The 26500-nt window shown below is 40.9% G+C and overlaps 1 protein-coding gene across 8 annotated transcripts in view; it reads left to right on the forward strand.

Moving 5' to 3' along the window:
- The first annotated feature begins 3194 nt into the window (after nt 1–3194).
- Nucleotides 3195–26500, forward strand: part of GPHN (gephyrin) — a 293631-nt gene continuing 270325 nt past the window's right edge. For 3 of the 8 annotated variants that reach the window (XM_065686694.1, XM_065686691.1, XM_065686695.1), the window contains exon 1: nt 3198–3318. In XM_065686694.1, the coding sequence (XP_065542766.1) occupies nt 3255–3318 (64 nt within the window). In that variant the 5' untranslated portion in view covers nt 3198–3254. Of the gene's footprint in view, nt 3319–4072; nt 4110–4507; nt 4760–26500 lie in introns of those variants that run through there. The other 5 variants (XR_010614153.1, XM_065686703.1, XM_065686689.1 and 2 more) reach the window with 4 other exon arrangements.

Here is a 26500-nt window from a genome sequence, read left to right on the forward strand (position 1 = left end):
TTATTCTATAGTGCTCATGATAAAATAAGAAAGCCCACTGTGTCGGCCAGTGGAGTAGAACTGCAGGGAACAAACATGGCTGGAAGAGCCAGCTAAATGAAAGGGCAGTGCTTTGTTAATAGACAGGTATTGATAATTAACAGCTGGCAAACAAAGTAGAGTAAAAGATTTCCTGAGAGATTACTAAATTGAGTTATACTTCGGTGCTGACATGACCAGGGCAAAATGTGATTATCAGTTGTATGTTGACTTTGATGAGGAAAACTTGCTTTTCTCTGGACACTCAACATGAACTTTGGTATGAACCAATGCATTTCCCAGAACGTCTCCCTGCAGTAAAAGTTTTTTTCCTCCCACACACACTTGTTTCCTTATTCCATCAAAAATTTGACTGCAGGACATCATCCCGTTCATAACTTCTTTTTTTGAGCCATTATATTAACAGTCTAGTTTACAAGGACTTTCCTACCATGATAATAAAACCCCTCGTATTGATTTCAGCCTTCTAAAAATTTGTAAACTTAGACTATTTCATTACACTAATACAATCATCTACTACACTTCTATACAAAAAATCCCACACACATTCCACTAGTAGGTTCTTATAAGCTAGGAAATACTAAAGCTAATGTTGCCAGTGAAATCTGGATTGTGCCTCTCCTTCTTAGCATCCACAAGAGCAACAAATCAACAGGCTACATGGGGAGACTGTGAGATGCTCTGAATAAACAATCCTGTTTTTAGTGTAGGGTGTGAGAATCCTCTGCAGGAAGCTACAAGATGTCAAGCTACTTGCTTGTACTTCAGATAATTTCAGATACGTTTGAGAAAAAAAAAAAAACAAAAAACACCCCTTTTTGCCTTGTCTGCAGCAGAATATTCAACACGTAGTGACTGAACCCATGAGGGAACAGCAGTATGAGCACCAGTGATGCAGTGTATCTTCAGTAACCATGCTGGTTTGGGTTCAGGCTTACACCCACCCACATATGTTGTATTATGCCATTGCATAACCAGAGATCCTTGAAGCCTGAATTCTCAGTCTCTATGGCTGCACACGCTGCAACTGCTGTGCCAATATAGCAATACTGGTATTGTGTGCTGGTGCACCACCCCATCAAAGTGCTACTAGTGCGACTCTCTCTGAAACATAGGATATTTCTTCAGGCCTCTGTTTTTGCACTAGCAGTCTATCTCAAAAAAAAATATTTGCTAAAGAGGAAACTCCTGAAATGGTGAATTAATGTCTATGTAAATTAAAAGTGCTTTCAATAATTGCTTGTTAGTACACAATCAAAAGGTGAGTAATCTGGAAGACTATTATCAAGATAGTACTGAAATCTCAACAGGAATACCTGAAAATACAGATGTCCACCAGAGTCAGAGAGCTTGAACTTTGACAATGGGTTATCATCTACACTTGATGATGTTGCTGTCAAACGTGAAAGACATTTGCCTAGATATTAATTCAAAATTACTTCAAATACTTCCAGTTTCCCAGATCAAATAAGAGAAAGTAAAGATACTTGTTATGATACTAAGTTGCTTTAGCTAAAGGCTGTGTAACAACAGTTTTAATCTCAGAGGAAAGGGGAAAAGTTGGAAGGGGAGAGACCTCAGAAGGGGCTGTTGATTGACAAAAAGCTCAACATGACCCAGCAATGTGCGCTCGCAGCCCAGAAAGCCAACTGTATCCTGGGCTGCGTCAAAAGGAGCGTGACCAGCAGGTCGAAGGAGGTGATCCTGCCCCTCTACTCTGCTCTCATGAGACCCCACCTGCAGTACTGGCTTCAGCTCCGGGGCCCCAAAATCAAGAGGGAGGTGGACCCATTAGAGCAAGTCCAGAGGAGACCATGAGGATGATCAGAGGGCTGGAACACCTCTCCTATGAAGGCAGGGTGAGAGAGTTGGGGTTGTTCAGCCTGGAGACGAGAAGGCTCTGTGGAGACCTTAGAGCAGCTTCCAGTACCTAAAGAGGCCTGCAAGAAATTTGGAGAGGGACTTTTTACAAGGTCATGTAGCGACAGGACGAGGGGAAATGGCTTTAAGCTGAAGGGGGAAATTTAGATTAGATATTGGGAAGAGGTTCTTTGCTGTGGTGAGGGTGGTGAGGCACTGGCACAGATTGCCCAGAGAAACTGTGGCTGCCCCATCCCTTGCAATGCTCAAGGCCAGGCTGGATGGGGCTTTGAGCAACATGATCTAGTGTGAGGCATCCCTGCCCATGGCAGCGGGATTAGAACTGGTTGATCTTTAAGGTCCCTTCCAACCCAAACCGTTCCACGATTCTATGATAAAATTGCAAATATGCCTTGTTGAGCCCTGGGGACTCAGAAGTTTTTGGGAAGATTTTGTATTTCTAAACTTCACGCTAAGGAAAGGAAAGTGTGATTACCATCCTTGCTGTCTATCTCTTCCCATTATCAGAGGTCTTAATTTAACTGTTATCAGCGTAATCAGATGGTGAAAGCGCCTTTCGATTCTGGGGACCAAAAGCAATTTGGCTGCGACCTGAAACCCCGCCAGACGTCTGGAAGAGGCACCGAGCCTGCATTTTCACTGCCGGTTTATGCCAACCGGAGCCCGCACTTTCGGCCTGCCCTCCTCCCGCCCGGAGTGTCTTCGGTACCGGTTCCTCGGGGCTTGCACTGGCATGGCACAGCAGTGCCATCACCCGAGTGAGGGAGCTGCTTCAGGGGCCCTCCGCGGCGGCGGGGGGCTGCTAAGACTCAGCCGGTGCTCTCCCTGAGCCGGCACACCCCCGGGAAGCGGCTGGGGAGCCAGGGGGGCCGGCTGCCGGGCGGAGACGCCCCTTGCCGGTGTCGTGGCTGCCGATGAAGCGGCACGTCGAGGTGCGTGTTAGAGTGGTGCAGCCCGCCGAAGGAGCCGTAAGGGGCAGCTGAACCGCACGGGCTATACAGCTGACAGAGGCCAAGGCCCGGCCCGGCCCGCCCCCTGCGTCCCCCGCCGACCGGCGACTGCCGGCGGGAGGCCCGGCGCTCTCGACAATAGATTGATACTGCCTGGCCCCCCCCCCCCCCCAGCACGCCAGTCCTGCGCCCGCCGCCTCGCGCTTCTATGGGCCGGGCCGGGCTGGCGCTGGTCCCGCCCCAAGCCGGGTTAGCCCCGCCCCAAGCCGGGTTAGCCCCGCCCCGCCCGGCCGTGCTCCTCCCCCTTTGCGCTCGCGCCGCTCTCGCGCTCCCGCCCCACCCCCCCCGCTCGCTCCTGTCAGTGCGGTGGCTGCGCCGGGAAACATGGCGTCGGAGGGAATGATTCTAACGAACCACGACCACCAAATCCGCGTCGGGGTCCTCACAGGTAACGGGCCGCGGCCGGGTACGGCGCTGGGGAGAGGCGGGCACGGGGAGAGGAGGGAGGCGGCCGCGGGTCGGTGCGCGCCGTCAGGCCGTCCCGCGGGCTGCCCCGGCGCTCTCCCTCCGTGGCGCTGCCGCTGCGCAGGGAGCCGTCGCTCCGCCGTGCGTGCCTTGGCCGAGGCCTCGGACCGGGCCCCGGGACGTGGGGGCGGTGCCGCGGCGGGGAGCGTGTGCGCGAGGCCGGGGAGCGCCGGGCACCGCTGCCGCAGGCGGGCGAGGGAGCGGGTGGCTGCTGGGCTCCGCAGCCCGGGGACTGGCCCGGGAATAGCCCGTCTGGAGGGGACGGGGCGCGGACGTGGACGCCTGCCCAAGGGGACGAAGGGGGTTCAGGCATCAACGGGCTTCCTTCAAACGCGGTGGATCTGTGAGTGCGAAGGCGTTTGGGAAGGGAGCCCGCGGCCGGCGCAGGCTGCGGGCCGGTGGGAGACGGGCCTGCCTTCCCCGGGCGGCGGCGGGAGGCGGCCCGAGCTCCCGGCCCCAGGGGGTGCCTCTGAGTGCGGCACGCTCCGCACGGCAGACACCTTTAGGATGACTCCTTCCCTTCCCCCTCCGTGGCCTTTTCTTTCGGCGGGGGGTGGGGGAGAGGGAGAGATGCGTATGCCCGTGTGCCTTCTGTTGTGGGGAGGAGGAGGGCACGTACGATGCCGCTGCTCATAGCGCATGGATGATCCTTTAATAAACCCCTGGCACATGACATACGATGGTTGCACAGGATGGTTCCTAGAGCCCTAGCCGGTACGTGTGTTGCGGGCTTCGGGGTTTCTTCGCCCTTTGGGGTGGGCTTTGCGGTTATCCCAGTGTTCCGTGGAGCGCGGTACGCCCAGAAATGAAGCCCTGGGGGGTTCGAGTGCGTAAGGGCGTAAATAGCGTTTCTGGTGAAGCAAGGGGTGAGAGATTTTAGTGAAATGCTTGCACGTCAAGCTCAGTAGCTTTTATCTGGAGCCTGGGGAGACGTGACTGCTTATGGAAAAAAAGCGGCGTTGAGAGCATGCTTTGGAGCCGGAAGGCTTTCGGAGTGAAAGGGGATGCATTCATGGGAGGGGAGGTCTGGGGTAAACCCGAAAGTTATTTATTAAACCCAGCGATATTTACCCCGAGCGCCCCCGTGTCACGGTTCCTTCGGGACCGGGATGGTGCCCGCTGGCTGCCCGGCTGCGGGGGGCTGGTGGGACCCCCGGCGTGGCGGGAGCTGTTCCCCCTCCTGGTGCTGAACCCTGCCGCCGCCAGGGCTAGAGCCGCGGCGGCAGAGAGACCCTCCCTCCCTTCCTGAGAAGCTGCCGGCTGCAAGGTTATGCTGACGGTAGACCGCTGGAAAAGCACAGTACAGTGGAAGCAGAAATCCTTTCCTTCCAATTTCGGGCAGTCACATCCTTGATGAGGACAGAGTAGGTTTGACCAGATGCGAGCATTGTGGACCTATCCACCCTATTGGTCATGTTCAAGGCCAGGTTGGACAGGGCTTTGAGCAACCTGGTTTATAGGAAGGTGTCTTTGCCCATGGCAGGGGGCTGGATCTAGATGATCTTTAAGTTTTCTTCCTACCCAACTCAGTCTATGAGTCAAACTGGGGAGTTTGTACCTTTTGTTCCCAAAAGCTAGGACGTGCATGCAATTGCATATTCTTGCTGAAGTTAAAGTGGGAAGGACGTCTCTGCTAACATAATGCTCTTTGCGTATTTGGTACAATTTCATGCTGTGTAACTTGGATTATTATTTTCTGTTTATCAGTGAGTTATAATAATTTTCAGCTGGACATGTTCCCAGAATGCAGTATCAGATACACATGGTGTATAATTTAAATATTCATTTAAATAATGATTTAAGTCCTAAGGTAGATTCAGGTAATCTTTCAGAATACGTAGGTTTTTATTTTGTATTGTAAATACTGTTTGAACACTATTAAACTTTTTAAACTTTGTACCATGATTTGCAATTCCGCTGAAAAGAGCAAAAAGGAAAAACAAAAGGCGTAAGCAAAAAGAATAGTTGTAGCTCTTACCCCCTTAAAGCTGTTGTTTTGAACTGAAGGCTGAAAATTTTTGCAAAGAATTATTTTGCCATCTTGAAAGGAGACATGTTGGCTTCTAACAATTTTCCTAACCCCCTTTTTGTGATGTTTGTAGACATGAAGTAGAATTTTATATAAACATGTTACTTTATGATCATATATTTGGCCAAACTTGATTGTTTCCCACTTTAACATTTCCTTTAATACCTAAAAGAGAGTATTTGTACTTTAAAGGGGTTTGGACCCCCTAGTTGTTTCTGCTGTTTTAGCTGTGGAAAAACAGCAAATTAAAAATCTGTTCTTCTGTGTTTTTTTTTTTTTTTTTCCTTTTTTCTCCTCATTGAAATGAATTAATAATTGCTTTTTGGGTGGTGTATGAAGGAACAAGTTTAGGAATGGAAAGGTTAGGTATGAACAGGGTTTTGGTGTTTTTCTTTTTTTGTTTGTTTGGCTTTTTGTTTGTTTTGATTTGGTTTTTTTAATCATTTAGGATAGCTCAGTGATCAGAAATTAGATAATTAACATAACATGACTTCTTTAGCTTTTCTAATGAAGATCATAGCCATTTGTTTTGTTAGCAATGTATGCTTGGGGGCTTACCAGCATAGGCATATAGATTTATGTTCCTATTAGACCTTCTATACTCAGTTTACAAAGTACTATTATTTAAGCTTGTGATAGTGTTCAATGGAATTTAAATTTACTTACTCTTTTGAATTTATTTGAAATAATGTTGTGTGTTTATTTTTAAATCAGGACTTAAACAAATTATCTGGCCTTGTTTTTAGTCTTGTCAAAACTGATGCACATGGCTCCAGAGTATATTATTACAGAGTGAATAATGTTTGTCACATTGCTTAGTTAAATTGCATTTTTTTTTTTGTTTTGGGTAAATTACTGTGTTTTGTTTTGCTTAGCAGACCTTTGTGTGTGCACTGTTAGCTTCCTATCTAGAAACAAATACGTATTTCTTAACTTGAGACAAATTCAGACAGGTACAATGGATTAGAGAAGTAGGAAGTTTGTTTATTGTTTAGCCAAAGTAACTTGCTGTGTTCAAATACAAAATTGTACAGAATGCGGCACCTTGGTGGTGTTTTTTGTTTTTTGTTTTGTTTTTGTTTTAAATCAACCAACCAACCAAAAAACTTGTTAACTTCTCTTCTATCCAAACTCCAAACTATCAAGGTCTTTTAGTTAAGACTGAATAAAAAGAATGGAGTCCGTAATTAGGACATTTTCTCAATGTGAAAGAACTGTCTTCCTGGAATCTGAAAAAAGTACTTTAGTGTATACAGTATCTGCTGACTTGCAGATATCATTCATGTTTATTTTTGAGTATCAGAAAGTTGTAGATTTAAGCTTATTTGCGGAAGCAGGAAGAAATAATATACAATGATGAAATACAAAACTGTGAAACTTGTAAACCAGAGGGTTGTGTCTTAAGCTAATGGGAAGTCTCACTTGTCTGTGGGTAGAAAATTGAGTTCTAATCTTTATTCTCATTTCAAGACATTTTGCAACCCAAGAAAGAAAGCAGCTATTAGTGTTGTATTCAGCCCTAGTGTTTAAGGAAGTCTTCATATTAAAGATACTGCTCACTTGAATTCCAAATCTAGGTTTTCCCTCTTCTGCCACTGCTACTTATTGCAGGCATGCAAACTAATAATAGGGCTTCAGTGTTATGTTGTCATGAGGTTACCCTTACGGTAAAACACATTTTAAAGGGACTTGTTATGCTAACCGTCAGACTGGGGGAGTTTTGTGATGGAGAATGAGATAGTGGAGGAGATACGGGCTAACAGTGGCCAAAGCTTTGTCATGTAAGTGCTCCGGATATCTAAGTTTTAAAAAGAAATGCACACACAGAGAAACAAGGAATATGGGGTAGACAAATGAGGAAAAAGAGGAAAAATATCTACATTTATGATAAAGCTTGAATAGTATACATGCTGTCTGCAGTGTTGTGCACCAAAACTTCCTTAGTAAAATACAGACACAGACATGGAATTATTCTGGTTGCCCCTCGTAAGCTTTTCATATTTGGGATATCTCTTAACAGAATGGATGTTAATGAGTTACCACTGATGTCAGGGTATTGAACCTGGATTAGTAAGTACAGAGTTTTGTAATGCTGAAGTTGGCTAGGAAAGGGGAAAAGAAATGGATGCAGTGCCCAGAGTTGAATCAATATTAGGTCATCCTTCACTGATGGTGACATTGGCAAAAGTTACATAACCTGTGACCTTTCTTGTTACGTGAGGGACTAAGCAGACCCTTGACTAGAAATATCGGAGAGATCAAAATGGTGTTGCCATCTCCACTAGCCTGATGGGAGAAAGAGACTGATTCTCTCTGGTTGCAAGTTTACTTTGTCCTTTTTTCTCTCCATCCCCACTTTCTTTTTATTTTCCTTTCTTCTTGTTTTCTGTCCAGTAAGCATCTAGTGTAGCTGGCCAAAACTTGATGTTTTGTTACATGTGTTTTTCAGAATAATCCTGATAAAACTTTGTCAAATGGCTAATGAAGCTTCAGCAGTGTTTGTCTGCTCTTGAGGTCTGTTAGCAAGAGTCATCACTAGGGACAAACAGCCTTTTCTGTCTTTACTCCTCTTTCTGTATTGTTTCTTGCTTGTTTAAAAAAATAACCTCAGCCTTTCTTTTTCAGGATAGTTTTACCATATTTAGTTGTCCTGTATTGCTTAAAAATCAGTGATACAGCTTTTCACCTTTATGAAACATTTTTTAAATTAGAGGGTGTAAGGGTTTTTGGCAAGATACAACCTTTCACTAATGATTTCTTCTTCAGGTACTTTATTCTTGCTTTCTTCCTCTAAGTAAAGATTAAAACATTTTGAATGCCAGTTGTTTTCATGGGCCTGCACAATAAAGCAGACAGATGTTTCTGAAAGCATAATCTCAGACCTTATTTAGCCTCTTCACACTGTGAAAGGTTGCACTAAGCATCTTTATGTGTCTGAGACCCTTTAGTTTGTTGAAATAACCCTGCGTGTACACATTGTGTCTGAATGTATCACATTGAAGCTAACGCTCTTGGCTAGTGAGGGCATTGTGTATTTGAGGACACTATTCAAACAGAGTTTACTTGGGCAGATCTGAAGTTTGCCAGTGTAGAAGTTCTGTAGAAATTAACTTTGAGAAATGAGGGGAACAAGATGCTTAGAATGTCATTATTTGTTAGTCAGACTGTCTTAGAAATATATGCTGTTAGTTTTCCATCTAAAAATTAATATACCTCTCTTCTACTTCATGAGGTACCTTCTCGTGACTTTCCTCTAAGACTCTTCTTTAATAGTATGCAAGTTGCAAGATCTTTTCTTGGTGGTGATGCTGTTTGTGTTTTGGACGTGCACTGGAAGTTATGGTGAGCTTTCTTACAGAGGTGTGGGTGGGAGGGTAAGGACCGACATTAAGTTTGCTCAGGCTTAGTGTCAAATTGCCTAATTGTCTAAATTGAGGTTGGTTAGCTTTTTGTTTGTGGTGTGCTTTTCTGTGGAAAACTACATCTTGTAGGCACTTGTCTTCAAAACAAAGATTCAAGTGAGTAGCTGTTCCTAGGAGCTGTAGCTTCCAAAAGCTTAGTTCGGTGAATGAATTCTAGAAGGAGAGATGTGCTGTAGTTCCATTAAAACATTCTAGACTGAGCAACATTGATTTTTGTCTTTTCCAACTGTAAGGCTGTCATAATGTAGAGTTTATCCATAGAAACTGGGAGATCTCTCTCTTTGCCATTTGTAGCCGTAAGTCTTCACAAAACCATTTCTTACTGGTTCTTCATTTGGCCGCAATGATAAGCTTTTATGTCTAGTGATCAATGCAATTACCAAGTTTCCTTTTTATAGTTTTAACAGTGCTGAATAGGAACCTTTACTTTTTATAGTTAAAGAGGAAAAATGTCCTGTATTTTTTCTCCCTGTTTTTGATATGTAGTGTGGAACAAAAATAGGTGACTGGAATCCCACTGCTACAGCAGACTCTTTAACTTACAGTTTAATTTGCTTGCTGTAATACTGTTTCTTTTGAACAGAAATAAGTGGAAGTTAAAGGCATGTAAAGCAAGAGACTGTTTCCCAACTATACATGGATGTTTTAATTAATACCTACGTATATAGTAAATGGCCATTAATTTGGAGGTTTATGTGTTCTTATAGAGGCGGAGTGAGAAGTCTTGTCTAACCAGTGTTCCTTGATTTTGAGTTTTCTTTACTACAGTTGAAAGACTTCCATCTTTGCCCATACTCCATGTCTGAAGATCATATTTAGCAGTATAGAGTTTATCCGTTATATTATGCTTTCATTTACTTTTCTAGGTTTATATTTGTCCCTTTTCTGGCATTGTGGGAAAAATCTCTGTGCTGCTTACCTTAAAAATTAGTGATTGTGGTTTTCAAGAAAATTAACTTAGTTCTGGGTTAACATTTAGTTGATTTGCTGTCTCTATAACATAGTATCTGACCATCAGCCCATGCTTTGGAGTGTCTAGCATACAAAAGTCTGATACACAGACTCAGAATTTCTCCTCTGTAATGTTGATTCAGCTGTATTTATTTCTCTGTTTGCTTGTTTGTTTTTCCAAGTAAGAGTGAAGAGCACCTTTGTTGAGAGGTGCATTTATATTGTACTACAATGTCACGCATAGCCTTTCCTGAAAATGTCTATCTTGAAATTTCTGATACTTTGCAAACAAGGTTTATTTTGCAATGTCTGTGTGAAGTGAAAGTTAAGATTTTCTCTCTTAGCTTGAACAACTGAAAAAGCAAAAAAAGTTTATTTTGAATATGTGGGGAAATACTTTTGATTGAAACTTTTGCTAATGGGCTTGAAATTCTCTTTTTTTTTTAAATGAGCAAATATAGTTTTTATTGCCAGCAATTTGAGAGATTGATATCATGCTGCAGGAGGACATGATAACTAAAAGTAAGAACAAATTTTAGCACTTGTTAGATATTTATAAGGTCTTAACGTGCAGCTTAAATAAAATAAATAATTTACATTCTGTTCCTTTGTGAAGAAGTAGTATACAACTCTTCTTGTACTAAAATGGTCTCATAACGGGAGTCTTGTGTATGACAGAATTCTTCTTGAAAGTTTAGCAGAATGACTAAAAAAGCTGTTCTTGGAGAGTAAGAGGGTAATAAACAACCACATGGGAAATGAGCAGGTAACAGCCTTTTTTATGTGGGATATTTTTAATTAATGAATAAAGTAGCATAGCCTTTTACTTTTCTCAGTTGTTTTGTGATTAGAAAAAAGTAAGTGAAGTTTACAAGGAATGGTAATTGCATAAAAAAAGTGCTTGGGAAAAATAGGCTTAATTAAGCCTATCTTAGAAAATCTCATTTTGCAAGAGATTTGTATGTGGTGTTTTGTTGTCATACTAATTTACTGAGGTCTGTTTTACGCCTAACTTGCCAAGTGGAAAAAAATTAGCATAAGCCCTCAAGAATAATCTCCTTTATGAACATTTTGCAAAATCCTGTAAAACTGGGCTCTATTCTGCTATTACAAGGTGGGTGAATGATATTAATGGTGTTCTGTAAGGAGTAAAACGCATCATCTGTTCTTCATGCTATGAGATAAATGGCAAAACTTCCATTGACTGACTTCAGTGATTTAGTGAATAGCTGAATATTACAAAACTTAGTTCTGAGCATTGAAGTGTTTTTTGATATATACCAATACCCGAAAGAACTGACTCAGTGTTAATTTGTCTCCATATGCGAGTTACCTAGAACACTAATCTTTAATGGTACATTATGTATTCAACATATGAAGTGTATAAATAGTCCAGTAGAGTAATAAGTATTGCATGCATACTTAGGAATGCAACAATAGAAATGCATGCTTCTCAGATATACTTTTTTCTTTTGTAATTAAATGTTATCAGTTATGTAGTAGAGTGAAGAAGCAGAATGCTTGTAGGCTTAGAACTATAAAATTTTGGGGGCTTTTAAGTGCTTACTGTGTGGTTATGAAATTCTTCATTTCCTTCATTGTACTTTATATTGGAGGGAATTTCTAATCCATGTGGAATATTTTTCATTCAAAAAAAATATTTCATGTATTTATTTTGTTAGTTTTCCCCCATAACATATGTGGCTTTTGAGACCTGAAATTGGGAAATAGAAATTTAAGTATATGGTATTACGGTGTGGTTTTGATAGCTTTCATTTTGTTCTGTTTTGTTTTGTTTTGACTGGTGGATTGTTTTGTGTGTGTGTGTGTGTGTGTGTGTTTTAATGTATGCTGTGGGAGATTTAAATTCATACTGAAGTCTGGGGAGTGAGCAGAATCATTTTTATTCAGAATTATTTTATGGGAAGCTGTATGGATGAAGAACAATATACAGCAGAAATTAAAATTAATTGCAGTGAAGCATCCTGCAGATCTGACTCAAAAGGGGAAGGTTCTGAATGACAGAATAGGCAGATCGCCATTAAAAAAAAGATAACACCCCTGTTTTTCTTAGCAAGCTGCTTTTAATGCCCTGGGATAGGCCATTTAGGGAGGGATTGATAGCAAGGCTTGAGATGAAGTCTGTACAGCTTTCGACCAGTAATTCTGGAAGAGACACAGAATGTAGCAGTAGTTAGAAATTTGGCAAGCCAATAGACTTCTTCTCTGTTATTTCTTACACCTTCCTGAAACAGTTTTCATGGGATTCTGATGTCAGACCAGACTGTAAAAGAGAAGATGGTGTAGGGCAGGTACTTGCAAATCTTGTCTTAGGAAAGTTTGGGTGGCGGTGCATGTTTCTGGAAGAAAATTTCCAGGAATTCAAGTAGTAGGTAGTTTCCCATTGGCGTGGTCTTTTGTATTCTGTAGAGTAGTGGCATAGCAGTGTAGACAGTAAGAAGCCAGAGACTTATTATGTACTACTCTCTGTCAGAATCTTCATCTTGGGGGAAACAAAACTCAGGAGAAAACAGCAAGATGGCTAAAAGTAGGTACATATCTGGTGAGAAAAATACCTGTTGTTTCCAGAAAAAGCAGAAACCCCCAAAGATTAAAGGGAACAGCTACTTTTTATTTCCTCTTTTTTTTCTTTTTTTTAACATCACTGTCTTTTTTAGTTGTCTAAATTCTCAAGGGCAGACATTAAATAAGCCTACAGCAAACCATGGATCTTCAAAATCAGCTTCTTGGAGAAATGAGCTGTAAATTAAGCATACTGAGGAAAAATGTTTTGAAACATATCTTTTAAAGATAGTGCAGGGACAAAGTGTTTTGGTGGATAATAATGAGAAAACTCCAGAAATGCTGGGAGAAAGTCACAACAGATACATGTATGTGTGTGTCTCCCTCCAATTAAAACTTCATAATTGCTGTTACACTCTGATTTAATACTTTGAGAAAATTTGGAGATTATTTTAGAACAAACAGTATATAAAGTGGAGAGTTGGGAGAATGTTTTTGTAATTCCTTCCCAAATAGTCACTCTAATGTTATTCAATAGATGTATGTAGTAAATCAGTGAGGCATAACTCCCTAGCTACTAGCTTTAGCTGAATCTAAATGAAAGTACTTCAAGTTATTTAAAAGGCTATTTTAATGACCATTTTAATTGATCAGGTTGAAAATTTTGGGGGAGTGATGGGGAGAATGCAAATCCCTCCCATTTCAAGGGGCTCCAAGCCATTCTGGACATGCAGATTTTTGTTCTGGTGTTTATTTAGGAAAATAAAGAAAAGAAGAAACCAGTAAAAGGTATGTAGAATAAACCAAGAGTCTTAAGAGGGTGTTGAGATTTTTTAAAAGAAATCTTGTAACTTTTTCAAGTATGCGTGACTACAAAGTAGTGCTGTAGGGCATAATTCTTTGAACAGAAGGCAAGGCACAGAGCTTCAGGAAGATGGGAATGGTCATATTAATAAGATATATATGGTTCAAGTTGGGTATATTTAAACTGCTCTAGAACCTAATGCTATTCCGACATCTGTTTTTCAGGAACATACTCTGTTCCGCAGCAGGGAGGTATGCTGTAAAACCTTAAGGTCTGATCTTGTCAGTCAAATTTCAGCAGGGTAAGAATTAAAGCTATTACTAGTGTTTCAAATGTGCAGGAGGTTCTTATCTGAGTAAGACTCAAGCTTTTTTCCTAAGCATCGAAGGTAAAAATGGAAATTCTAAAGTTCGTGTTGAAAGCAACTGCTGAAAAAAAAAAAACCTGCTAAAGAATTTCCCGTGATAGTTAAGCTTCAACCTGCCTTTTCCTATTTCTTTATTCCAAAGGGTGTAGCTCTAGTTTCTGCACAATGGTTTCGGTACATGACTTTTCTCTTTGGCTTGGCAGCTGATCGAAGAGAATTAGTGAAAATATTAGTTGTCATTTCACCATTGTTTCATCAGAAAAGGGTTGAAGTAGATTTTTTTTTTTTGCATGCTTTGATGAACAGAACATCTTTCTGGAAAAAGCGTCTGAGGCAAATTTTGGTATAGCATTAAACTGGGACCTCATGGATTATCCTTAATATTAGGAAAATCTCTTAATTCCTTGATAGTGTGTCTTATGTTTTGTTATTGTTATATATAAGATGCTGTAAGGACTCATCAAATCATAAGGGAGATTTAGATGTGAAATAGTAATCACTTTCAGTATTTTTTACCAGAGAAGTAGCAGCTTTTGGTACTCTCCCCAATAATTTTAGCAAGTCTCTAGATTATTAAGATCCTTTTTCTCCACCAAACACCTGATAAAAATGTTCTACCTGTACTTCACCCTCTAGAAAGTAAATTCAGCTGTGCATCTGAAAAATACATAGACAAAACCACCTTAAAATTAATGGGTGAGATCTCACTAGCATCTAGAAAGTATCTAACAATTAGGGTGCATTCAAGAGCTTCCTCTGTGTTTAAGATATTGTGAAAACATCAGCCTGGAGCCATTTGAGGCAGTAGCAAAATATATATTATAATTCATTCAAAGCATTAATTTAAACCAAACCCCCTAGATGGTGACATTCCAGCTAGTAGCCACTGCAGGAAAAAACAGGCAGATGCAGAAATTCTTTGTATTTGGATAAATAGGTGCTCTCTGAATTCTTCAATGGTAAGTAGGTGATTAAAAAAAACCCCAACAAACCAACAAACCTTTGCTTTCATGCTGTACCTACATAAGTCCTTTGACTGTAATTCTGTAACTTACACTGTAACTTAGAGTGTGGGACTGTAACTTACCTTTTGTGATTACATTCAATTTAAGTGAAATCTATGTTGATAAGTAGTGCAGCCTCAGAGAAGCAGATTTGTAGAGCAAACGACTTTATACCAGGGGCTTAAGATTCACACCCATTCACATGGTATTTTGCTTTGTGCTAGCTCAAAACCCGTGGAGCGAAATGTAAGTAATGGCTGGAGGGAGCGTATTAGATGCATTCTTGGAGTACGTGTTGTTTAGTTTTATCCAAAATGAATTTGGCATTTGTGCTTTGATCCTCTGCATTGTGAACCAAAGTATGGTGATTTGGCATCATCAGGAGATAGCTTGAAATCCACACTCTTGAACCAAACAGAAACAATAGCATAGACACAGTATTTGCTGGTTTTTGCCTCCACAGGGTTGTGTGTGCTTCCTACAATTCTTGTGCATACCAGACAGGTCTTCCAGTACGTAGTGCTGATGAGGTCTTCCAGTAGGTAGTGTCCGCAAAGATACTGGCGGTTGGACTGTTCCTGTGCATTTTGTGAGGGTGGGGTGGGTGAGGGCATGTCCTTTGAATCTTTGGATACTCTAGAGAAAGTACCTAAACAAGTATAAGAGATGCCTTTTGTTAACTAGCCTTGAAATAACTCTTAACTTAAGGTAGCCTAAAGTAAAGTTCAGTAGTAAGTAAAAGTATTTTAGACATCCAAAATAAGCTGCACAATTACAATGTTTTATAAAATCTATAGATGAAGAATAACAGGAAAAGCATGTTTACACTAATACTGAGTTTGAACAGGTCCTCCCTGTACCTACCTTGTCTTTAGGAAAATACATGCAACACTCTGTCAGGGATTTTATCTTCCTGCATTCGCTACTTCTCAAGCTATGTTATTCAGAGATAATGTTCTTCTGGTGTACCATGCAGTCTGCTATAACTGGTCACAGTTTTAGAGCCCAACAGGACTTCGTCCTAATCTAATCTTGTGCCTTGTGGAATTTTAGGCATAGTTCTGTCATCACTGTTGATTCTTACTGCCATGCTGCACACTGTGCTGGCATAACCTGTTGTGTGGCTATGCAGGCAAGGAACTGAAAGAGCTGAAACTTAACCTGACAGGAAAAAAAAGATCCTTTCCTCCTGAATCAGCTGTGTGATCTGGTTCACAGTGGGCTCTGTGGGCTTGTGCTCCACTATGTGAATGATGAGCAAGGCTAGCAATTTTTTACCTCTACTGTAAATCTTTTAGACCTTGTTCCTTCTTTCATACTCTTCTATTCTGCCATTTTTCAGTCTATGTAAAATAAAATTAAGTGGCTAAGCTAATGGAAAACTACTCTGCTTTCTGGGAGATTAGTTTTCTGCAGCCTTTAAAAATTAAAACAGCTTAGCGAGGGACCTCAGGTGTGCCAGTGTGAGAGAGACTCTGGTTTGCACAGGTGGGATAGGTAGGGGTGGGAGAATGGTCTTCTGCTTTCTCATCTCATTGCAGACAGATGTACTCATGTGTTAGTTTTCTGCACTTCACCTACATTAATTCAGAAGATAGTCTTGATGATTCTTTATCTAATCAAGTGTTGTCTCCTTTCTTGTAAGTGTTGCTTTGTCAGGTCAGGTATCCTCTCACTGGTATTTGCTAGCTTGTCCTGATTGATAAGCAAAGACACTGCTTCTACTGAATAGTAAGTAGGAAAAAACATAGTGAAAGGAGGGAATGATTTGCCCATTATAGGAAAATATTCTGAAGAGGGGATTAAGTCAAGACATATTTTTCCCATTTTGTATGTAAACTTCTCTAACTCATGTGAGTAGTAGTTAAGTGAGTATAAGGCTATGCTAGGCATTTGTGCTTAACAAAGAGCTGAATGTTTGATAACTGGCACATGCTAGGTAATTAGAGAAGCTGAAAATTAGACTTTCGCAGTGTTAAATTTGGGAAAAGGTGAACACTATGCATTTACTGGCAAGTAGGGTCTTTCTTGATTAATGTGTTACTTCATAATAGTCAAAACTTCTAACATTTAGTTTTTGTAACTTATCCTAGTATAGTATGCCTGACAACTAGTTTGAAGTTGATATATGTGTAATATATATACATATGAAATGTATTGTGTTCTATATCAAATAAGTATATATGTATATGATAAGTATATCAAGTAAGTATATATGTGTATATGTGTGTGTTGTGTATATGTGTGTGAAATTGCCTATTTCTACCAGATCTAGTTTGCCCTCTGCTTGAGGAGCTACTTTGGCACCACTGAATCTATCATCTTACTTAAACTCAGTATAGTTTTCCTATCCTTACCAATTAAATTAGCTAATAGGATAACTTAGAGAATGCTAACCTGATGTGGACTAAATGGCAGTTGATAAGGGATTGACTTATTTTTCTTTTGTTGGAGATCTGCCTGTACACCAACTATGTAAACATCTGGGTGCAAGATAATTTTTTAATTTCACTTTTGTCATGCATACCTTCTTGCTGACCTGAAGAGCATCATTGCCTTTCTCTTGAGTGGACTGTTATCCATGTGATGGAACAACTAGTCAAAAGCATCAGCTAGTTGGGTAAGTAAGGCTTTGGGATTCTTGATATTTCCTTAAAAATGGGGAGGGATTAGGATGATGAAGAATATGTAGTTTAATTATATAATTGTGGTCAGTGGACCATGCACATTTATTTAAGGCTTTATTTCATTACAGATCTGCAGTAAAGTCTGCTGGTCCATGCATTTGTCCAGTATTACTTGTTTCCATGGTTTCCATGGCTACTAATTATGTATTGACTGTGCATCTTCAGTATTAAGATAACATCTACAGTGGATGTATGATTTTTAACTAGCAGAAAATACTGAAATGCTGTAGTCACTGATAAATCAATCCTAACATTAGAAAACACTCCTTCTAGGACAAAATGTTAAAGATAATAAAAATGGAATTTTATGGGAAGTGGGAGAAAAAGACAGTATAGACAGGACTGATAGCCACATCACATAAATCAGAAGTATAGCTTCTAGCAAAGCATGTAGAGACTGAGGTTATACATGTGAGTCTAGAAGGCTGTTAATGGAAAGCAGACTATCTAAATAGGAAAAAAGATTTGTGGGCTTAATGATTATGCCTTTGTAGGTGTCTTCAAGCATCCCATTCACTAGAAAAGTTTTAACACATTGGTTAACAAGGACAAAATCAGGTAATTGTATTTGTAAAAAGAAATAAACTAAATACACCAAATTTTTGTAATCCCAATAATCTCTCCTTGAAACTCTCTCACTCAGAATACCTTATTCAGAGTAGACAAGTACTGACTCTCTTGACATTTCTTTATGATTAATTCATCTTCTACTCATTTTGTTTATCATAGAATCATAGAATAGTTAGGGTTAGAAAGAGCTTAACATCATCTAGTTCCAACCCCCCTACCATGGGCAGGGACACCACACACTAAACTATGTCACCCTAGGCTGTGTCCAACCTGGCCTTGAACATAGCAAGGGATGGAGCATTTACCATTTCCTTGGGCAATGTGTTCCAGTGCCTCACCACCCTCACAGCAATAAACTTACTCTTTATATCTAACCTGAACTTCTGCTGTTAAAGTTTAAACCCTTTATCTCTTGTCCTATCAATACAGTCCCTGATGAAGAGTCCTTCTCCAGCATCCTTGCAGGCCCCTATCAGATACTGGAAGGCTGCTATGAGGTCTCCACGCAGCCTTCTCTTCTCCAGGCTGAGCAGCCCCAACTTTCTCAGCCTGTCTTCATATGGGAGGTGCTTGAGCCCTGTTATCATCCTCGTGCCCCTCCTCTGGACTTGCTCCAACAGTTCCATGTCTTTCTTATGTTGAAATTAATCCCACCTGGATAGCTAATCCTGTCCTTATGATCTTGTTTATTCCAGAAAAATTGTTCATATATGTGGTGAACAAAATGTGAGCTGATCCAGATGATAGTATTTTGCCAAGTTAGTTTTCAACGAATTTCTCTCGGTTTACTATGAATAAATGCTTGTGCCCACACAGGAGAGATGTGAGCAAGTTGCTGCCAGTAGAAAGAAGGTGGGATTTCTAATTTTTTTTTTTTTTTTTGTAATAATGCATGAGAAAAAATGGTCTTTGGCAAAGGCATTAGTGTTCCATGTTCTTAGGGAATATATATACTGTTGTCAGGCCTTCACAATTTGGATTGCTAGTGCAGCTCACTTTTATCAAACTTCAGTTGGAAAAATCAGAAGTTACAGTTAGTAACTGTTAGTTATTAGTCTTTGTTTAAAAAGACTAAAGGGATATGATCACATCTGGTAGCCTTGTGCACCACCTGTTGTCCACTGATTGCAATTTGAGTTGATGACCTGAGGTTACATGAGTCCAAAACTCAGTTGCCCTCCATTCACTTTATCATGCTCACAGAAGCATATGCTGTTCGTTTGTGAGTATTTTTTTGGGGTTCAAAATGGTTGACTTCCTGTTTTTGAAGTGATTGTGCTATTTCTGGTGGCGTCTGGTTGATTTTGTCTTCTTTCAGGAGATCATTAGATCCTGTTAATTTTAATAACTTTTCTTTATTAGCTTGTTTACAACTATTGGGTATTTGAGGTTTCAGAATTTAATTATGGCTCCTATTATAACTGATACAAAATCCCAAAGTTTTAAGAAAAGGCGCTCGCAGCCCAGAAAGCCAACCGTATCCTGGGCTGCATCAAAAAGAGCGTGACCAGCAGGTGGAAGGAGGTGATCCTGCCCCTCTACTCTGCTCTTGTGAGACCTCACCTGGAGTATTGTGTGCAGTTCTGGTGTCCTCAACATAAAAAGGACATGGAACTGTTGGAACAAGTCCAGAGGAGGGCCACGAGGATGATCAGGGGACTGGAGCACCTCCCGTAGGAAGACAGGCTGAGGAAGTTGTGTCTGTTGAGCCTGGAGAAGAGAAGGCTGCGTGGAGACCTCATAGCAGCCTTCCAGTATCTGAAGGGGGCTTATAAGGATGCTGGGGAGGGACTCTTTGTTAGGGACTGTAGTGATAAAACAAGGGGTAATGGGTTAAAATATAAACAGGTGAGGTGAGAACCTCTTGAATACAACTAATTGAGAGTTTTCTCACAGAATTTAGTAGAAATGTCAAGTGCCTAATTTCTTGAAACTTTTTTGTTTGGAACTGCTTTGAATTGATCTTGCCTGGAATCTTAGGATTTCACTGTCATAATTACTTTTGTCTCTTCTCTTTTTTCCTTTTTCCTTTTTTTTTTTTGCCTGTCAATTTTTTTTTTTTTAAATCTGATAGCAGACAAGGCACCTCTTCCTCTTTGCCTTGCGTTTCTGAATGACTTCTTAGGCAACTTGATGAAATACTTTGACTTCCTCTTTTCTTAGCATATGTCCAAGGAGATTATGTTTTCCCTGTCTCACTGCTTTTAAAAGTTATCATTTTTGACCATGGTGTTAATGTTGATTCCCCCCACCCCAAAATCCCTTTTTTTTTTTTTTTTTTTTTTTTTCTTTCCCCCTGTGTTTCTTTCATTTTGCACCTGGTGAACTTTCATGTAGTTTGTTGTCCAGGAGGTTATACCTGGAGTATGTACTGCTTTAATGCTGTACAAAGGAGGTCATTGAAGAAATCACTGAACATGATTGTGGTGGGTTGACCCTGTCCACGCAGCTGAGTCCTCACCCAGACACTTGCTCGCTGCCCTCAGGTGCGATGAGGGAAAGAATCAGAAAAGCAAAAGTGTGAGAACTTGTAGGTTGAGATAAAGACAATTTAATAAGTGAAGGAAAGCTAGCTGTGTGTGCCTCACTGAGGTCAAAGAAGACAATATCTGCTACTTTCCACTTACTAAGCTAGTAATTTCCGTACAGAAATTAGGTTTTGTTAGGCTGGGTTCTGTGTTCTGCTGCATGTTTTTATCTACCTATTAGTCAGGTGGAAAAGCTTGGTTTGCCTTTGTATGGGGCCTTTTGCCAGACAAAAAGTGCCTATAAAAAATCCTGTAGCTTGTTGCTCTAGTCTGTATCCCTCCTTTCTTCAGAAAGAAATGCAAGTGTGCAAGGAAGTACACATGACAGTGCAAGGAAGCGATGTCCCACTGTGTAGTTTACCATAGATTCTGGAACACAGAATCTACTACTGGTAGTAGTACTGATAAACCTACTGGACTACCTACTGGTAAACCTGTAGGATGAGGAAAGACTTGTAAACAGACAATAGATGTTTGTATTTTGGGCTAATTATTTTCCTACAATTTGTGAATAACATTTTAACTTCTTGTATGTGTTAGATTTGTCTAGCTGTTTAGGGGCCTTTGTAGATTAATTTCCTTTTCTTGTCCCTTCAATAGAATCAGAAGTGGAAATTCATCTTCCATACTTTCAAGGAGTTTCCTTCATAGGGGGTGAAGGGGAAGTAGACATTTTAACCATGTTAGTTCCATTCAAGTCAGTGTAATACAACTTGATGTTCCCCTGGACGGTTGCACAGCTATCTAGTGTCAATTATTGTGTATTGATGATGCATCTTAAGATACAGACTGGCCTTTTAAACATGTTATGTGAATGTAAATGAAGAAAATCCTTTTATTGGGTGCCCAGATAAGATCATTTAAATAAGGGCATGGTTTAAAGATGTTAAAGCTGGTTTGTCACTGTTCTGCAATTTATTCTGTATTGGATGTAATTTCAGATATTGCATTGTGACAGATAACATTGTTTACTGTGTAAATCTGCAGGAAATGGTTTCAGCTAACACACATTATCTTTTTGTTTATATATTTTGCAAATTACTTTTACGTAACAAGTACTTGGCAAATTCTCAGGTAAAAAGGAAGTCGTGAAATTTATATGCCTGATAGACTACATGCTAAAAAGAAAATTTTTTAAGTCTCTGAGGACAAGAACCTATAGTAAACTGGTACATGAGGTTCTTGAATAAGCTTCAGTTCTTGTATTAGCTTGGATTCACTTTAGTAATTAGCTTTGACTACTCCAGCCTGACTTTTAATATATTGTTTACTAGTAAAACACACTTTGTGAAGAATTATGTATGTACTACATTATAATAGTTCTGTAAGTTAGAGATCCTATAGGCCACAGTCAATGTGAGTATTAAATCAGATGTCATTTATTGAATATTTATATAACAGTCCCTGCACCAAGGGTCTGCAGATCATTTTTAGAAACAAAACTTAGCAGCTGAGAGATGCTTTTAGAGCACGCATTTTTATTTTGCTTCAGATTTTCTGTCTTGAAATAAAGTGAATATTGTTATAGGATTTTTCTGTGTTTGAATATTGTTTCTCACTAAGCCTTTTCACCTTAAGTAATGAGGTTCGGGTTTCTGGAAAGCATTACATGGACACAGCTTTGTCCTCGGTCTTATTCTCTTTGGTTCCATAGATCTTTAACAGAATACTTTAATATAGAACTTGTTAGCTGAATAGCTAAATTTCTGCAGAAATAGTTTTGTCTTCTGTAGTAAACAAAGGTTTGCATCAACTCACTAGTCTGTTCGAATTAGATTTAGAGCTATACAATTCTGTGTGTTAGAAGTATGTAATGTATCTGTTTGTTGTACACTTTGCTCTCACAGATTCAAGAGACCTTTGATTTTCCTCATGGCCTGTCCTGATCACCCTCATCCAAGTTTTAGTTTTGTATGATGTTTAAAGCGAAGTCCCTAAACTTAAGAACAGACTTGCAGTAAAAATAATATTTTAAGAGTAATGATTATATATTTCTTTAATAATTAATGTTTGCAAATGTCTTAACTTGCTGAGTCACTGCTAATCCACTGGAAATTACATACATGGAGTTATGTATTTGCCTTTCTCTTACACCTGAGGTTTTACTTCTGATTCCATCTCCAGTCGCCCCAGGGAATAAAAATTTGAAATGAGATGGTGAAGATGCAGAGCACCAAAGTAGTTTTAACTTACTGTGGTATTTGAAAGCATGTAACAGTTTCTAAAAAGAATGAACAAACACTTCACAGTTAATTTATCACATTGGTCAATCTATGTGAATATTACCTTTCTTGTGTGTTGTAAGGGTAGATCAAGGATTTTTGGAGATATTCTGAATGAAGTGAAAAACAGTACGTGACCCAGAAGATGTATGTTGGAAAACATTAATAAAAAAAGAAAAAAAAAAGGAAAAGGAGAAAAAGAAGCTGTAGTTAACAAAAAAGGTTAGCGTTAACAGATAATGTGATGATAGATGTCAGGGGCAGAGGAAGGTGTTGAATCATTGTTTTAGACGTGTGAGGTGTATTTACACGTGTGCTCTAGAGAGCAGAGGAAATTCTGTTGATCCATATCTGCAAATGCTTATTTGGGGATATTATGGTTGCTCTAGTGAATGCTGCATTAAAAGCCGAAGAAGCTTTGAATATGCTTTAAAATGGAATGCCTTTATTCTCTCTACAGAGCAGTGCTATTAAGAGCTACATGCCTTGCCATATACTTCTGAAATTAGAAATCATGGCTGAAAAGGTGCCCAGATTCTAAGAAGTCTTGTATTTCTGGAGAGAGAGAGCTATAAACAGTCAATCAAACAAGTCTCTTTAACACTTCATAAACTAGATCCAAAAAGAGCCATAGATGTGATGATTCTTTGGTATTTCAAAATTAGCGGTTTGGACCGTGCAGTGAGAGAGAAGAGAGCAGGGTTCAAATCATTGTGCATTGAGCTATTATAATGTTTTCTTTCCTGTTAGAGGACAACTAACAAAGCATGAATAATCCATCTAAGTCTTCTCTCCCAGTTCAGTGCCGTCATATTGGGCTACAGTGTGGTCCTTGTTGCTGATGGTCTGGATGCCATAGCAGTTTATTTTTTACCTGCGTAGTTACCTAGCTTTAGCAGATAAGAGGCTTGTCAGCATCTGGCATTTTAGTTTCTTAATTAAAGCACTCTTCTGGGAAATAAATGAGCATGTTAGAATCCCTATAGACTAACAAGGAATTAAATCCAAGGTCATCAACTCTGTGGTACTTGCTGTAATCCAGTATGGATCTACAGGCAAAGTTCTGGATTGGTAGTCTCAAACCATTTGTAGACCCTTGTGCACATCTACCGCTAGCCTTTCACAGGTATAACCTCTGTGTTACCTTGCATATGAGCCTCTTGGCATATGTCTTGGTGGAACTTTAGTCTTCTATAAAGTTTCCATCAGAAAAATTAAAAACCATTTATTACCTCTATATCTAGGGGAATCCTGTGGTATTTGTTGGATTGCATTGCATAGTACTTGAGGGCCTGAATTTTACATATATGCAAAAATGTGTTTACTACACGTTACCGTGGATTCATTAACATGTAATAAATGCTTGGAGTGATGCAGAGCTACCAGCCAATGAGTTGGCTTTATTCAGAGTTTGGTTCAGATGCCTCTATACAAATGCTTGTAGTATGGGGAATAAACAAAAGGAATTAGAAATGTGCCTATGTCTATAGGGTATGATATCATTGGCATTACGGAAACATGATGGGATGGCTTCTATGACTGGAATGTTGGAATGGAAGGTTATAGGCTCTTTAAGAAAGGCTAGTCAGATGCGGATGGGGTGTAGCTATTTATGTCAATGACCTGCTGGAGAGTATGAAACTCTGTCTGATGGTGATGGGCCAACTGAGAATTTGTATGTTAAGATCAAAGGGAGAACTGCGATGGGAGACATTACTGTGGAGGTCTGCTACAGGCCACCTGATTAGGATGACTCTGTGGATGAAGCACTCAATAGGCAGATAGGAGCAGCCTCACACTTGCAGGCCCTTGTCCTCATGGGGGACTTCAACCACCCCGATATCTGTTGGAGGGACAGTACAGCCCGGCAAAAGCAATCCAGAAGATTCCTCAATTGTGTGGAAGACAACTTCCTCTTGCAAGTGATAGAGGAGCCGACAAGGAGAGGTGGCATGCTTGACCTCGTGCTCATCAACAGGGAGGGGATGGTGAATGTGAAGCTCCAAGACACCCTTGGCTGCAGTGATCACAAGATGGTGGAGTTTGAGATCCTCAGGGCAGTGAGAAGGGCACACAGCAAGCTCACTGCCCTGGACTTCAGGAGAGCAGACTTTGGCCTCTTCAGGAGCCTGCTCAGTAAAGTTCTGTGGGATAAATCCCTAGAGGGCAGGGGGCCCAAGACTGTTGGTTGATATTCAAAGATCACCTGTTCCAAGCTCAGGAGCATTGCATCCTGACAAGGAGGAAATGGGGCAAGAAGGCCAGGAGGCCTCCATGGATGGATATGGAGCTGCTGAGAAAACTCAGAAGAAAAAAAGAAGCTTATAGAATGTCGAAGTGAGGACAGGTGGCCTGGGAAGAATATAGAGACATTGTCTGGGAAGCTAGGGACAAGGTCAGGAAAGCCGAGGCCCTGATAGAATTGAGTCTGGCCAGGGAAGTCAGAGATCACAGGAAAGGCTTCTATTATAGGTGCGTCGCAAACAAAAGACAGATTAGGGATAATGTGGGCCCTCTCCAGAAGGGAACAGGAGAACTGGCTACCCTGGATTTGGAGAAGGCTGAAGTTCTCAATGACTTCTTTGCCTCAGTCTTCACCAGCAGGTGCTCTGACCACACTGCTCAAGTCTTGGAAGGCAAATGAGGGGACTGTGAGAATGAAGACCTTAGGCCCACTGTAGGAGAGGATCAGGTTTGAGATAATTTTGGGAACCTGATGTGCACAAGTCCATGAGGGCTGAAGGAGCTGGCAGATGAAGTTACGAAGCCACTGTCCATCATATTTGGAAAATTATGGCAGTCAGGTGAAGTTATGACTGGAAAAATTGAGATATAACTGCCATTTTCAAGAAGAGGAAATGAAAGACCTGGGAAACTACAGACCAGTCAGTCTCACCTCTTTGTCTGGCAGGATCATAAGGCAAATTCTCCTGGAAAGCATGCTAAGGCACATGAAAAACAACAAGGTGGCTGGTGACAGCCAGCATGGCTTCACTAAGGGAGAATCATGCCTGACCAATTTGGTGGCTTTCTATGGTGGGGCCATCATAGATGGCTGTCATAGTTCTGTGCAGAACTGATGGATAGGGGCAAAGCAGTTGGTGTTGTCTATCTAGACTTGTATAAAGTGTTTGACACTGTCCCGTACGACATCCTTGTCACTAAATTGGAGGTACATAAATTCAGAAGTTCATACATAAGTTCAGCCAAGCCAATTGCAAGGTCCTAGATCTGGGTCAGGGCAGTCCCAGGCACAGCTACAGGTTGGGCGGAGAAGGGATTCAGAGCAGCCCTGTGGAGAAGGACTTGGGGGTGTTGGTTGATGAGAAACTGAACATGAGCCGGCTGCAGTGTGCGCTCGCAGCCCAGAAAGCCAACCGTATCCTGGGCTGCATCAAAAGAAGTGTGACCAGCAGGTCGAAGGAGGTGATCCTGTCCCTCTACTCTGCTCTCATGAGACCCCATTTGTAGCACTGTGTGCAGTTCTCGTGTCCTAAACATAAGAAGAGCATGGAGCTGTTAGAGCAAGTCCCAAGGTGACTTGAGTACTTCCCATGTGAAGACAGGCTGAGAAAGGTGGAGCTGTTCAGCTTGGAGAAGAGAAGGCTGCGTGGAGACCTCATAGCAGCCTTCCAGTATCTGAAGGGGGCCTACAAGGATTGCAGAGAGGGACTCTTCGTCAAGGACTGTAGTGATAGGACAAGAGGTAACGGGTTTAAACAGGGGAAGTTCAGGTTAGTTATAAGGAAGAAGTTCTTTACCAAGAGGGTGGTGAGGCACTGGAGCAGGTTGCTGAAAGAAGTAAATGCTTTATCTCTGGCAGTGTTCCAGGGCAGAGGCTTGGGTGACATGGTCTAATACGAGGTGTTCCTGCCCATGGTAGGGGGGTTGGAACTAGATGATCTTAAGATCCTCTCCTACCCTAACTATTCTATGATTCTACAATGGATTCAGAAGCTGTGCCGATGAGGAGAAAGTATCAAGAATGTTTATGAAA

This window comes from Lathamus discolor, chromosome 6 (genome assembly GCF_037157495.1).
Source record: "Lathamus discolor isolate bLatDis1 chromosome 6, bLatDis1.hap1, whole genome shotgun sequence".
In the NCBI taxonomy this organism is placed as follows: domain Eukaryota; kingdom Metazoa; phylum Chordata; class Aves; order Psittaciformes; family Psittacidae; genus Lathamus; species Lathamus discolor.